The following is a 16,029-nucleotide window of genomic DNA, read 5'->3' on the forward strand; positions in this document are numbered from 1 at the left end:
GATTAACCACTAGATATTCAACGAAGCCCCAGGAGAAAACCAATATTAACTCAGTGACAAGGCAATAGAGAAACAATGGACACGATCAAAATTCATAAAATTTTGAAGACAATTGTTGCAATGTCAAAGATCGTTTTTTGCCTGATTTTGCTGCTTCCGTGTTAGTATTGTCATCAATTATTGTTGATTTCTGACGCCTAAAGTCCCCAAACTCCATCTTGCAATATAGAAAACATAGTAGGACAAGTCTCAAATATCAATCCAAGAAATTGACTCAACTAATGACCCTACAATTAATATTTATCAGCAGCATTAACCTAAGGCAGTCAATAAACCCCCCTGACCCGAATGCACAAAGTTAATAGCTGAAATTTTGTAGATATTTTTTAATACAACTTTTCATCAGAACTGTTTTTGTGTGATCGATTTGGCTTTCAGGTGAAAATTTTTGTTTGTCCCTGACTTCTTGTTTCGCTATCTCAATTGCTCTTTCGTAATTTTCAGCACAATATTCTAATTACTTACTCTATTGGCTCCTACAGTGAATTAAGTTGAAAAAAATCATAACTGGGCAAGTCCTGAATTACAATGCAAAGAATTGCGTGCACTGAAGGCTTTGATTTCAAGTTCATCATAGGAAAACTCTTTGCAGTTCACCAGTGCATAGGACCGTACCAAAAATTAAAACAGCCTAAATCAAAAACATAAGTAAGGTCTCCTTTTTGGTGTCTCGTTTCTGGGAATTTATTCAAGTACACAATACCTCATATAAAAGTCAATCCGGGATAAAGTAACAAAAGGGGACAAATTATCGCGAAACTCAAAATTTTCCCCTTTTGGTTAAAAGATTGGGTAAAGCCAGCTCAAAAAATACACGCATATTGAAGTCTGCGAGGAGATCGATTGCCATCAGAGATTATTTACTATCTTCAATTTAATTTACTAACGTTGAACTTTTTACAAATTTAATAATCCTGGCAAAATGAACAATTAATTTATATTTTTCAAACAAACGGTGTTAAGTCTGTAAAACAAGATTCCATGCAACAAAATACTTTTGGAGAACACAAATTTTCATTACAAACATCATGAGACGAGGAGAAAAGTTAGCGAAAAGAACTTCGAAGGGGGCACAAATCACTATTTCTTTGTTTTTTTTTGAAAAAGAGTTAGTCAAAAATGACTAACAATCATTGATGCCAAAAATTGACAATATAATTGTGCTGTATTCGAAATGAGGATCATTCACCAATGAGACTAAGTAACATGACAACAAAAAAACCATTTGATACATAATAACAAGTGATACATAGACAAATTAGTTCATATTTTTTGGAGACAAATGGCGGCAAAGTCGTTAAAAGCATTGGCTACTTGCAGAAATTGTTAAAGATTAACCACTAGATATTCAACGAAGCCCAAGGAGAAAACCAATATTAACTCAGTGACAAGGCAATAAAGAAACAATGGACACGATCAAAATTCACAAAATTTTAAAGACAATTGTTGCAACGTCAAAGATCGTTTTTTGCCTGATTTTGCTGCTTCCGTGTTAGTATTGTCATCAATTATTGTTGATTTCTGACGCCTAAAGTCCCCACACTCCATCTTGCAATATAGAAAACATAGTAGGACAAGTCTCAAATAACAATCCAAGAAATTGACTCAACTAATGACCCTACAATTAATATTTATCAGCAGCATTAATCTAAGGCAGTCAACAAACCCCCCTGACCCGAATGCACAAAGTTAATAGCTGAAATTTTTTGTAGATATTTTTTAATACAACTTTTCATCAGAACTGTTTTTGTGTGATCGGTTTGACTTTCAGGTGAAAATTTTCGTTTGTCCCTTACTTCTTGTTTCGCGTGATCTCAATTGCTCTTTCGTAATTTTCAGCACAATAATCTAAGTACTTACTCTATTGACCCTTACAGTGAATTAAGTTGAAAAAAAATCATAACTGGGCAAGTCCTGAATTACAATGCAAAGAATTGCGTGCACTGAAGGCTTTGATTTCAAGTTCATCATAGGAAAACTCTTTGCAGTTCACCAGTGCATAGGACCGTACCAAAAATTAAAACAGCCTAAATCAAAAACATAAGTAAGGTCTCCTTTTTGGTGTCTCGTTTCTGGGAATTTATTCAAGTACACAATACCTCATATAAAAGTCAATCCGGGATAAAGTAACAAAAGGGGACAAATTATCGCGAAACTCAAAATTTTCCCCTTTTGGTTAAAAGATTGGGTAAAGCCAGCTCAAAAAATACACGCATATTGAAGTCTGCGAGGAGATCGATTGCCATCAGAGATTATTTACTATCTTCAATTTAATTTACTAACGTTGAACTTTTTACAAAATTAATAATCCTGGCAAAATGAACAATTAATTTATATTTTTCAAACAAACGGTGTTAAGTCTGTAAAACAAGATTCCATGCAACAAAATACTTTTGGAGAACACAAATTTTCATTACGAACCTCATGAGACGAGGAGAAAAGTTAGCGAAAAGAACTTCGAAGGGGGCACAAATCACTATTTCTTTGTTTTTTTTTGAAAAAGAGTTAGTCAAAAATGACTAACAATCATTGATGCCAAAAATTGACAATATAATTGTGCTGTATTCGAAATGAGGATCTTTCACCAATGAGACTAAGTAACATGACAACAAAAAACCATTTGATACATAATAACAAGTGATACATAGACAAATTAGTTCATATTCTTTGGAGACAAATGGCGGCAAAATCGTTAAAAGCATTGGCTACTTGCAGAAATTGTTAAAGATTAACCACTAGATATTCAACGAAGCCCAAGGAGAAAACCAATATTAACTCAGTGACAAGGCAATAAAGAAACAATGGACACGATCAAAATTCACAAAATTTTAAAGACAATTTTTGCAACGTTAAAGATTGTTTTTTGCCTGATTTTGCTGCTTCCGTGTTAGTATTGTCATCAATTATTGTTGATTTCTGACGCCCAAAGTCACCAAAATCCATGAACACATCTTACAATATAGAAAACATACTAGGACAAGTACTAAATGACAATCCAAGAAATGGACTCAACTAATGACCCTACAATTAATATTTAACAGCAGCATCAATATAAAGCATTCATCAAAACCCCTGACCCTATATGCACAAAGTTGAACAAAAAATTACAAAAATTAGAATATTTCGTTATTCAAGTTTTAGTGCTTTTAGAATCCCTAAAAATAATAAATGATTCTGAAAATAACCCTATGCATTCTTAGAACGAGTACCTGATGCAATAACCTTGTAGATATCAATGACAAAGCAAAAGAGGTAAAAAACTGAAGAAAAATTGCAAAGATCAGAAACTTTGAAAACCAGTGGCGCCAAACTAAGAGAAACTCATAAATACAACCCGAAATCATTAGCCACAGCGCATCATGAAAGATTAAAAGTCAAAAAGACTTTTCAGCAGCTCTAATGGCTAAAAAAAGACGGATCAATACTGTTTCTCCCCTCCCGCAGTGTTTTTTATGAGCCCCAGTTACAAATTATATATTGTTATATAGCACGTTACTATGTAAGAAAATAGCACGTGCGCCTGGGGGTCATAAAAGATTTGTACTCACTAAGTTGGGGGGCCGAAACAGAATAGATCCAAAAAGACAATAGAACTACAAAGATAGGTTTCTCAAATTCACCGGAACTTTTCCACGTAAATGGTATCTGAGTGAATGAAAACGTTAGCTAAAAATTAGAGCCAATAAATTGATTAAAATGAGAAGCCTTATGAGAATGTTAATAAGATATTATTGTTCTTTATGAGACTATGTGAACAGACCGCAACAAAAACACTTAAAACAAAAAATTAATTTTTTTTTCCAAAAAGCAGTTGTCAAAATCTTAAAAAAAAAGAAGGAGTCAAAGTCTTAGCAGCGATTGCTGTAAACTGAAGCGACTAAATAGATTGTAATAGTAATATAGTACTCCTTAGCAACTGACAAAATCTGCCCTTAATGAGATTAAGCGTTGAAACAGTAATAGTACAAAAACTAAAAAATATCAAAAAATTAGCAAAATTTTTCACACAGAAAAAGCAGCTAAAAACTGAATCTTTTAATTCGACTGAATCGGGCATCCATAGCAAACGATGGGTTTTCTCATTAAGAAGACTAAAATATAACAAAACAAAGACCTCAGAAAAAGACGATAATATTTCTTGAAAAGATTGAAAGTCAGTCATAAAAAGAATTAGATTTGAACTGAACTAATAATTTGATTGAAAAAGTTCTTTCAAGCAATCCATGAGATCTGTCTCTCATGAAACGGAATGATTAGACAACAAAAAGTATGAATGCTCTCAAAACTCAAAAAATCACAAAAAATCAGCAAACAATCAATTGGGTTCTTTTATGTTTCATTATCAACCACTGATGCTTCCATTAAATGATACTAGGTCACAAGACATAAGAGCTTATATTAGAAAAGGGGCTAAAATTTTCAATAATTGTTTTGACAACAAATATTGTCAGAGTATAAAAAGCATTGGTTGCCCGTCGATGGGTTCAATCAACTGCAAATAGGCTTGATTAGAAAACATATGTATCATATTATTGGCACTCAGGAGAAGAAACATTGAAAACAGCAAAATCAAATTGCCGCAGGTGCCAAAAAATGTTTTCAAAACCTCAAAAGTTCAAACAATTACCGAGAGGCACAATTAGACCGCAAATGTATCAAAGCAATAGCACTTCAGAGAATAAACACTGAAAACAGAAGTCGAATTGCCACACTTAAAAAAATCGATTTTGAAAACCAAAAAGTTGTTCAAATATCAACTTCTCACTCCACATTAAAGATACTTGGAAAAAATCATGTTTCAAAACTACTCATTTTTACCTCCCTTTACTATTCCAACGTGATGAAATTCACCATGCTGATGTCAAAAAGCCGAAAAAATTGTGAACACATCTTAAAAAAGACGGCACACCAATACAATCCAACAATCCAAATCCTTTGGATTGTAATAGACAGAGCAAGAATGCGATGAACATTCTTTCTTGTACTAATAAGAACATTTTCGATTTGCCTTACAGTTTTTGGCATTCAGTACTTGAAAGTCAAATCAAAAGTCTTCAATTCACATCGAATCCTTGCTTTGATTTTTGAGCTGCAACAGCATCTGTTGAAGTGCTTTAATAAAGTTACAGCTGGCTGCCCAATGATGTGAGCTAGCGTCTTACAATTCATCTCCACGCCCTAAAGCTGTAATGACGCGTTATTAGAGAAGAAGTTTGAAATCAAAATGTTATTTTATTTGATGTTTGTAATGCTTTTTAAAATATCTTCAGGTGTACGTAGCCTTCTGGTACCATAGTGTATATCCATTGTGACTATACTTTCCGTTTTTTCCATTATTTAGCCAAAAATAATTTTGTTTTGTTATTAATAGCCGCCCTCATCTTCTCAGCTTGCTATTATTGCGCTCGTATTTTTTACAATTCAAAGAATTTGAATTGTATTGGGGCGCTGTCTTTTTTTTTAAGATCTGTTCACACATTTTTATGATTTTTGAAGTCAAATTGGAGTAGTGATTTTTGTCACGCCGAAACAGGAAATGGAGCGAAAAAGCGAGTGGTTTTGCGGCGTGAATTTTTTTCGCTCTGATTTTAATATAGAGTGAGAAAACGGTGTTTGAACAAAAATTCGGTTTCTTGGTAGTGTTTTTTTTGTTCACATGCGGCAATTTCACTCTGATTTTTACTGTTTTTTCGATTTTTTGGATCGGATTTTTTTCTAAATGGCTTTCCAAATCCATTCACAGCTCATTCTAGGCCTAGCTTTTTGTTTGAATTAAATTTTCATTTCTCGCTAGTGGTTTTTGTGTTCACATGCGGCATTTTGACATTGATTTTCTGTTTATTTCTTATGTTTTTGTTCTGATTTTTTTAAAATGGTTCTCTCAATTCACTCATAGTCCATTCTAGGTCTAGTTTTCCTGTTTAGTCAATGAAAATTCTTTGAATTGTACGTCAGGACTTGTCCTGCTATGTTTTTTTGCTTCGTCAAACTTTTTTTCGCTTTACCATTTTGCCGCTTTTTCGACATTTTGCGTGAAATCTTTTTGACTTCTCTAGGCTAGTTTCTCTCTTCTCTCATTCTGCTAAAAGTGAATTTGAACATCAGTTGCTAAGCAAAGCAATTCAAAATGAACAGTCGGTATAAAAAATTGAAGTCAGAAATAGAAACGGGATAAACCCATAAAGCCCAATTTTAGATGCCCGCTATTTGAACGTCGTTACTATAAGTCTTAGTTACCACCTCTAATGCTTATTGTTGTTGATAGTAGCCCCTGTAGCCTCTCTCTAAGAAACAGAAGTATGTTCAACTACGAAATGCCATCAAAATAAATCGGACTTAAAAAAATATTTTTGTACAAAAATCTTTTTTTCAATATATTCTATTCGTTCAATCCCAATCTTGCTTATTGGAATTATCGGCGGCTATTTTCCGGCAATCTGCCGGGTATGTTTTTTGGTTTTCAGCTATGAATTTAAAACTTTATTTTCATACTTATTAATTTTCTCGAAAAACTTGTAATAATTACTTGAGTTCGGTTGTTATTTACGCGCTTCTGCCAAGATTGATTTTGTCTAATCGTTCCGAGTTTCGACAGTTTTTTTTTTAATTGCGCCAGTTCTAAAAATCAAAGATGTCTATAATGGCCTCTAACATTAGTCTTTTAGCATGATGTTCAGTCTTTTAAGGCCTATAAACTACAACCTGACATCTCAACCCTGGTCTGGTTGAAGCAGACTACATTTTCAATTTGAATTTCCCACTCGCTATTTGAGAGCATTCTTACTATTCTTCTGACGACATTTGGTTACTGTTCTGCAATTTTACATTAAAATACCAGCTTATGGACCATGATAGTTATTTTTAATAGCCGCCTTCAGCCTCTCAAACAGCTATTATTTATGCGCTCTCCTTTTTACAATTCAAAGAATTTTTGCAATTCAAAGAATTTGAATTGTATTGGGGCGCTGTCTTTTTTTAAGATCTGTTCACGCATTTTCATGATTTTTGAAGTCAAATTGGAGTAGTGATTTTGGTCACGCCGAAACAGGAAGTGGAGCGAAAAAGAGAGTGATTTTGCGGCGTGAAAGTTTTTCGCTCTTAATTTAAAGTAGAGTGAGAAAACGGTGCTTGAACAAAAATTTGCTTTCTCGCTAGTGGTTTTTTGTTGACATGCGCCAATTTCACTTCAATTTTTTATCGTTTTTTTTTTCGTTTTTTGGATCGGATTTGTTTCTGAATGGTTTTTCCAATCCATTCATAGTCCGTTCTAGGTCTAGTTTTCTGTTTAGTCAATGGAAATTCTTTGAATTGTAGGTCAGGACTTGTCCTGCTATGTTTTTTTGTTTCGTCGCCTGACGCTCTTTTTTCGTTTTACATTTGTTCACACAGCAAAGCTGAAGAAGTCAAATTTTCTGAATGACTTCTTCCTCTCACTAACGGCATTTGTGCGCGTGATGTCATTTCTCACTCGCTCTAGCGAAAGTTTTTAGGTGATTTGCGTGATTAGATTTTGATCATACGTGACTTACCTCACTCAATAAAATGACTTTTGCACTTTAAAACTTAAGTTTAATTTGAATTTGTTTAAGGTCAAAGGAACTCATATGTGCTTCTTTGGAATGAATTTTAACAAGCTTTATTAATTTATCGCTGAATGTTTTTTAGCCTAGTTTTTTGAGCGGCGTCGATTTTTTTTTCAATTTAGATCTGTTTCTATCTCTATTATATGGCACGCAGGTCTATTCTTTCGCAGCTATTCCGGCAATCTGCCGGCTATGTTTGTTCTACTGTAGCTTTCATTTGTTGAGTGAATCAGTATTTTAAGACCTTGAATTAGATGGAGGGCTCAGATGGAGTTTCAGGTCCTTCAAATTAAACAGGCTATAATATTTCCCCTCGATTAGTTATATGAGAGCAATTCCTCTGACATTGTCAGTTATATGTAATAATCTCAGACAAACGCACGTGAGCCTCGGGAAACTTGATAGTTAATTTAATTGGAATTGATGGATTTAATAAAAAATAATTCGGAAGCTAAGACCACTTTATAACGGGTAAATATCTGTTCAACAAAGTTGCGGTTACAATGTTTTCGTTTTGTCCAGGATGACATTTTTATGGGATCGCGTAGTTTCTCTGAGGATTATATTTTTTTTCAAATACTCTGATAGGTCGTTCAAAATCATTGCTATAAGGTGCAGGGTCAAACAAGAGGTTTTGATTTGGTGATATACCGGACTACTTAATGGGTGACATCTAATAGCTTCCGCTTCTAGAGTCATTCAGTGATACATTTTAGCTTAGTGGCAAGATCAAGGCTCTTCCACAGACAGTTTCTGCTTTGATGGAATCAATTGTGAGAACTATGGAAATAAAGTATGACGTCAACCTTGTGTCAGCCGCACTCCTTTCTCTCCTACTGTCTCCCGCAGGCTAGTATGCATGCAAATCTGGATGGCACTGATCTCTTCAGTCACTTCATTCAATTCAATTTTTTATGGACTAAGTGACCGGGAGAAAACCATTTGGTGCCAGGAAAAGCGTGTGGTGAAGCAATTTGAAAACAATTGAATGTCGAAATAACAAAATGCATAGTTACTCGCAAGACGTTGAATAAATTTATGTTCCAATAAATAGCTTATGGATGTTAAGCTGATAACTGTGATAGGTCAAATATTTCATAACAGTTCAAATGTATCAAAAGGCCTTAAATCCCTGTTGAGAAGCCTAAACTTTTAAAACCTTTTATTTTAACTATATGAATAATGTTAATGAACTATTTCGCAATTAAGGAACTTCATATTTGTACTCAATTGTCAGAAGGGATAATTTGATCTTTTTTAGGAGTGACTACAAGTGAACTTTTTCATGTTCTCAGCGTGTATCACAGTTTGAACTTCGAATTATCTCGCTACAGTGTTGTTGAACTTCAGAGACAATTCTCACAACAAACCTCGACTCTCTCATACATGTGGTTTTCGAAGCTTGTCACCTATTTGAAACTGATATGTTATATGTTTTTTGATACTGGTACTGGTACTGGTATGTTTTTTGGTTACTGGTATATTACTGATACTGGTATGTTTTTTGGTTTTCAGCTATGAATTTAAAACTTTATTTTCATACTTATTAATTTTCTCGAAAAACTTGTAATAATTACTTGAGTTCGGTTGTTATTTACGCGCTTCTGCCAAGATTGATTTTGTCTAATCGTTCCGAGTTTCGACAGTTTTTTTTTTTAATTGCGCCAGTTCTAAAAATCAAAGATGTCTATAATGGCCTCTAACATTAGTCTTTTAGCATGATGTTCAGTCTTTTAAGGCCTATAAACTACAACCTGACATCTCAACCCTGGTCTGGTTGAAGCAGACTACATTTTCAATTTGAATTTCCCACTCGCTATTTGAGAGCATTCTTACTATTCTTCTGACGACATTTGGTTACTGTTCTGCAATTTTACATTAAAATACCAGCTTATGGACCATGATAGTTATTTTTAATAGCCGCCTTCAGCCTCTCAAACAGCTATTATTTATGCGCTCTCCTTTTTACAATTCAAAGAATTTTTGCAATTCAAAGAATTTGAATTGTATTGGGGCGCTGTCTTTTTTTAAGATCTGTTCACGCATTTTCATGATTTTTGAAGTCAAATTGGAGTAGTGATTTTGGTCACGCCGAAACAGGAAGTGGAGCGAAAAAGAGAGTGATTTTGCGGCGTGAAAGTTTTTCGCTCTTAATTTAAAGTAGAGTGAGAAAACGGTGCTTGAACAAAAATTTGCTTTCTCGCTAGTGGTTTTTTGTTGACATGCGCCAATTTCACTTCAATTTTTTATCGTTTTTTTTTTCGTTTTTTGGATCGGATTTGTTTCTGAATGGTTTTTCCAATCCATTCATAGTCCGTTCTAGGTCTAGTTTTCTGTTTAGTCAATGGAAATTCTTTGAATTGTAGGTCAGGACTTGTCCTGCTATGTTTTTTTGTTTCGTCGCCTGACGCTCTTTTTTCGTTTTACATTTGTTCACACAGCAAAGCTGAAGAAGTCAAATTTTCTGAATGACTTCTTCCTCTCACTAACGGCATTTGTGCGCGTGATGTCATTTCTCACTCGCTCTAGCGAAAGTTTTTAGGTGATTTGCGTGATTAGATTTTGATCATACGTGACTTACCTCACTCAATAAAATGACTTTTGCACTTTAAAACTTAAGTTTAATTTGAATTTGTTTAAGGTCAAAGGAACTCATATGTGCTTCTTTGGAATGAATTTTAACAAGCTTTATTAATTTATCGCTGAATGTTTTTTAGCCTAGTTTTTTGAGCGGCGTTGATTTTTTTTTCAATTTAGATCTGTTTCTATCTCTATTATATGGCACGCAGGTCTATTCTTTCGCAGCTATTCCGGCAATCTGCCGGCTATGTTTGTTCTACTGTAGCTTTCATTTGTTGAGTGAATCAGTATTTTAAGACCTTGAATTAGATGGAGGGCTCAGATGGAGTTTCAGGTCCTTCAAATTAAACAGGCTATAATATTTCCCCTCGATTAGTTATATGAGAGCAATTCCTCTGACATTGTCAGTTATATGTAATAATCTCAGACAAACGCACGTGAGCCTCGGGAAACTTGATAGGTAATTTAATTGGAATTGATGGATTTAATGAAAAATAATTCGGAAGCTAAGACCACTTTATAACGGGTAAATATCTGTTCAACAAAGTTGCGGTTACAATGTTTTCGTTTTGTCCAGGATGACATTTTTATGGGATCGCGTAGTTTCTCTGAGGATTATATTTTTTTTAAAATACTCTGATAGGTCGTTCAAAATCATTGCTATAAGGTGCAGGGTCAAACAAGAGGTTTTGATTTGGTGATATACCGGACTACTTAATGGGTGACATCTAATAGCTTCCGCTTCTAGAGTCATTCAGTGATACATTTTAGCTTAGTGGCAAGATCAAGGCTCTTCCACAGACAGTTTCTGCTTTGATGGAATCAATTGTGAGAACTATGGAAATAAAGTATGACGTCAACCTTGTGTCAGCCGCACTCCTTTCTCTCCTACTGTCTCCCGCAGGCTAGTATGCATGCAAATCTGGATGGCACTGATCTCTTCAGTCACTTCATTCAATTCAATTTTTTATGGACTAAGTGACCGGGAGAAAACCATTTGGTGCCAGGAAAAGCGTGTGGTGAAGCAATTTGAAAACAATTGAATGTCGAAATAACAAAATGCATAGTTACTCGCAAGACGTTGAATAAATTTATGTTCCAATAAATAGCTTATGGATGTTAAGCTGATAACTGTGATAGGTCAAATATTTCATAACAGTTCAAATGTATCAAAAGGCCTTAAATCCCTGTTGAGAAGCCTAAACTTTTAAAACCTTTTATTTTAACTATATGAATAATGTTAATGAACTATTTCGCAATTAAGGAACTTCATATTTGTACTCAATTGTCAGAAGGGATAATTTGATCTTTTTTAGGAGTGACTACAAGAGAACTTTTTCATGTTCTCAGCGTGTATCACAGTTTGAACTTCGAATTATCTCGCTACAGTGTTGTTGAACTTCAGAGACAATTCTCACAACAAACCTCGACTCTCTCATACATGTGGTTTTCGAAGCTTGTCACCTATTTGAAACTGATATTGGGAAAAAGCGGAGAAGAAGAGACAACCGCTGACCACAAACAACTGGACTTGCTCCAAATAAGGAGCAAAAAACTTTCTGATATCATTGTGTCTAAATATCTCACCAAAATAGACAAGGGCTCGAAGCGAGTGAACTTCAACAAGCTCCTAGCAGGTTAAATACTGTTTTTGTGTTAAAAACGTTAGAAGTATTAGTAAATAGGTACCACTAATTGAACAAATATGTCTTTTAACTCGAGTTAAATTTCGTGTAAAAGCTACCTTAACTTTCAGTAACTAGCATTAAGGATGAGTGTTAATAAGGTAAGATTACCTTAACTGGCAACCAGTCTTCGTGTTTAACCTCTTTTGCGGAACACAAACAACACAGATAGAACAATGATTAGTTGCTCTCAAACGAAGTTTGTAGCAATAATATTAATCCTGTCGGTCTTTTTTACGCGATTTTTCGCTTGACCGATTTTTTGTCTGACCCATTTGACTTTTCGTCCTCAAAAAGGGGATAAAGAGGTTGCGCTTGGAGAGCACTAAGTGGCCCATCAGCTCTCTTAGAGCCTTACGTCTTACTGGTCTCTAAGTATGCGATTCACCAAAACTGTTTTGAGGAGACAATTTCAGGGTGTAAAAAACTTTATTTATACGAGTATTAGTGCGTTTTTGACCATCTGAAGTAAATAATGCATCAAGATTCAAATTTGAGCTATTTTTGCTGGTTTGCCAAGTCGGACGCTTTTAGTAGTTTTTCTTTTTTAATAGCCGCACAGCGATAGCTGGGGCTATTATTGGCCTTCTCTTGGTTTTTTACAATTCAAAGAATTTGAATTGTATTGGTGCGCTGTGTTTTTTTTCAAGATGTGTTCACACATTTTTCAATGACTTTGATCTTTGAAAACGGGATAAACAGGTAAAGCCCAGCGGGCATTAAGTTTCATTAGAGGCCCAAAGTGGGTTTTAGTAGTCCTTCAAGTGCTTATAGTGGTGCAGCTGCTGGGATGACCTTAATTTAAAGTTAAAAGGTCATTTTTAGGAGTTTTTGGGCTCAGAATGGTGCAATTTTTCATGTTGTTTGTGATTTTTTGTTTTGATTAGTCTTAGGTTGAAGTTTTTAAAAGTTGATGAAGGCCTTTTGCGATACAAAATTGCTTGTTATGACCATTTTTTTTAGCCTCAGGTGTCAAAAAACCTCCTCTAGGGTTTGATAAAGGGTTTGTTGATAGATTACTGCATAGTTTCTAGTGGTAATGGAACGGTTTTCATGTTTTTGCCATCCTGAATTTTAGCATCTTTTGACAAAACTTGGAATTTTTTTCATATTTTTTGACACTTATTGTCATTATTCAAGTTTTTTGAGTCCCAGGGTCCCGAAAACCTTATCAGGGATTGGATAATATGTTATTGAAAATATTTTAGTTGCCATGGAATAGGTTTCAAATTTTGAATATCACAAATTTTAGCAATTTTTTTTTGACAAAATTCGCATTTTTCAAGTTTTTGAAACTTTCGTCATTTTCGTAATTTTTGTCAGTTTTTCCGGCTTCAGGGACCAACCAATCTCCTTTGAGGTTTGTTAATATGGCACTGTTAGTTTTTAGCAACAATGGAATGGTTTTTAACATTTTAATGTCTCGAATTCTATCATTTTTTTGATAAAATCTGCAATTTTTTTATGGCTTCCTAAAGTTTTTGTCAGTTTTTGATATTCGTATATTCTAGAGTGCGAGAAAACATTTTTCACGTTCCGATTAAAAGTTACTGCATGGTTTTTAGTTTCAATAGATTTGTTTTCAACAATTTAACTATTCGACTTTTAAAAGTTTTTTGATAAAATGTGCAATTTTTTTCAAGTTTTTTCAAAACAATTGTATTTAATTTTTTTTCTTGCCTCAGGAGCCATATAACCTCATCCAGGGTTGGATAGTATGTTATCAAAATGTCGCTAGGGGGCAATTGAATGGCTTTCAGCGTTTTAATAGAACGAATTTCTATTTTTTGAAGTTTGAATTTTTTTCTAAAAATTATTGCCTATCGATCTATGAGCCAATGAGTTTTTTAAAGCTTGGAATTGGGTTACTGGATAGCCTCTAGAGACACTGGAATGGTTTTGAAGATATATCATGATTTTCAGTAACATTTCATTATATTTTGTAATTGATTTCTTTTTCTAAAATTTATGTTCATTTTGGAGTTAATCGATCTTCAAGGGCCAATGAAAATTTTTCAGATATTGAAGATATAATACCGGACCGATTTCAGAAACAAAAATTCGTTGTGAACATATTTTTGAAATAGGTATTTTTAAAGGGAAAAAATTTGCCTTAGGTTTAAAAGCTTCTTGAGTTTTAGCAATGAGTAGATTTTCGTTTAGTTTCGATTCTTTTAGTTTCTCAATTTTTTGAGATGAGTTTTTGTTGTGTTCTGGCTGGCATTGTTCAATTGGTCTGCTGGTAAGGTAGACTACGTCTGATTTTTCCTTCAATTCTTTGAATTTTATTTCAGGACTTGTCCTGCTATGTTTTTTTTATTTCGTCGTCATGATTTTTGTTACGACCATATGAGGTCACAGCCACTTTTTGTTCATTCGTTCATGCAGTTTCAACTGAATTGCATGTGTGACGTAATTTTTCGCTCTTAGTGGAGCAAGGTTTTTTTGTTCATGCGCGTATAAACACAACAAAAATGGTACCATATTAGTAATAAAATACCAATTCAACGTCATTGTTGTGTTTGAATTGGTATTTTATTACTAATATGGTACCATTTTTTGTTGTGTTTTCTCCCATTTGCATTCTAGAGATATATATTGAACTCCAAAGAAATCATTTTAAGCCCCCTCAGTGGATTCAGTTCCACCCACACCGAGTGAAGCAAACTAGAATAAATTCGAACGCCCACTAGTCGTTCGCGGAAAATTCTTTGTTTATATTTTTAATTCCGATTATTAATAGCCGCCCTCAGCCTCTCATCGGCTATGATTTTGGCGCTCTCCTCCTTTTTTTGTTTGGCTTTATCTTTTGATCATCTTTTTTGTTGTGCAGAAGTCACGATTTGCTCGGCGTCTGACTTACCTCACTCACTGTTTTAACTGAATGGATTTAAAATTCTTTCATTGAATTACTCACTTTAGTGAATACGGTCAATGTCAAAAGAGAAAGTCAAAAGACAAAAATAAACAGGATAAGCATATAAATCCAGGTCATTAAGTCATTTTGCATTAGGTTATCAAAGTTCATTAAAGCGATTGCTCGCTGGCATTAGTGTTATGCTCAATAGTGTTCAGTTTAAAAGCTGATTTAAGTGTAATTTTACAATCGAACTGAATATGCAGTATTTCCAAACCAAATAAAAATTGTCATTAGAAAAGTTTGTCAATTTTTATCTTATTTTTTTCATAGCCGCCGTTAGCCTCTCTTGGCTATTATATAGCCGCTCTCCTTTTTTTATTTCGCTTTACCTTTTGTTCACAATTCTCGTTTTACATAAGCCACGAGTTTCACGTTTGACTCATTCGCTGTTTCTCACTCACTGTTTCAACTGAAGCAATTTTAAATTCTTTCAGGCATTGAATTACGCAATGTAGTGAATACTGTCAAAGTCAAATGGGCAACATCAAAAGAAACAGGATGAGAATATAAAGCCCGGTCATTATTTCATAGTGCATTAGGTTGTTAAATTTCATTAAAGTGATTTCTAGCTGGCATTGTTATTATGCTCAATAGCATTCAGTTTAAAAGCTGAATTAAGTGTAATTTTACAATCTTAACCGAACGATCAGAATTTGCACACCAAATAGAATAATTGACACTTAGGAAAATTCTGTCAATCTTTCTTATTTTTCCTTCTGTTTCAATCTCAATGTGCGTCAAGGGGGTCAACTTTATTTATCTTTGGAAGACAAATCAAAACGTCGATCATTTCGACTGTTTTTTTGTCAAATTGTACTTATATGTTCTATGAATACTGTATTTTATATATGGTATGAATTAGTATTCTATTACTGACCTGGTACCTTTTTCTCTGTTGTGTTTTCACTATTTGCATTCTTGTGGTGTATATTAAACTGTATTGACATCATTTTAAGCCCCCTCAGTGAATTTAGCTCCACCCACACCGACTGAAGCAAACTGGAATATATTCGAATGCCCACTAGTCGTTCGTGGAAAATTCTTTGTTTATATTTTACACTTATTTTGAGCCGCCGTCAGCCTCTCAACGGCTTTTATTTTGGCGCTCTACTTCTTCTTTATTTTGATTTATCTTTTGATCACGTATTTTGTTTTGCAGAAGTCACGATTTGCACGACTTCTGACTTACCTCACTCACTGT

At 34.2% G+C, this 16,029-nt stretch overlaps 2 protein-coding genes across 2 annotated transcripts in view; both read left to right on the forward strand.

Annotated features, from left to right (window-relative positions):
* LOC142334939 (telomerase protein component 1-like) overlaps window positions 1–10,805 on the forward strand; it is a 230,261-nt gene extending 219,456 nt beyond the window's left edge. Inside the window, exons 15-17 of the mRNA XM_075383268.1 lie at window positions 8,360–8,492; window positions 8,905–9,102; window positions 10,801–10,805. Coding sequence (XP_075239383.1) covers window positions 8,360–8,492; window positions 8,905–9,102; window positions 10,801–10,805 — 336 coding nt within the window. The remainder of the gene's footprint in view (window positions 1–8,359; window positions 8,493–8,904; window positions 9,103–10,800) is intronic.
* A 165-nt stretch (window positions 10,806–10,970) lies between these two features.
* Window positions 10,971–16,029, forward strand: part of LOC142334525 (uncharacterized) — a 141,271-nt gene continuing 136,212 nt past the window's right edge. Inside the window, exons 1-2 of the mRNA XM_075382624.1 lie at window positions 10,971–11,127; window positions 11,540–11,860. Coding sequence (XP_075238739.1) covers window positions 11,040–11,127; window positions 11,540–11,860 — 409 coding nt within the window. The 5' untranslated portion in view covers window positions 10,971–11,039. The remainder of the gene's footprint in view (window positions 11,128–11,539; window positions 11,861–16,029) is intronic.

Source organism: Convolutriloba macropyga, chromosome 2 (assembly GCF_964194025.1).
Source record: "Convolutriloba macropyga chromosome 2, txConMacr16.3, whole genome shotgun sequence".
In the NCBI taxonomy this organism is placed as follows: domain Eukaryota; kingdom Metazoa; phylum Xenacoelomorpha; order Acoela; family Convolutidae; genus Convolutriloba; species Convolutriloba macropyga.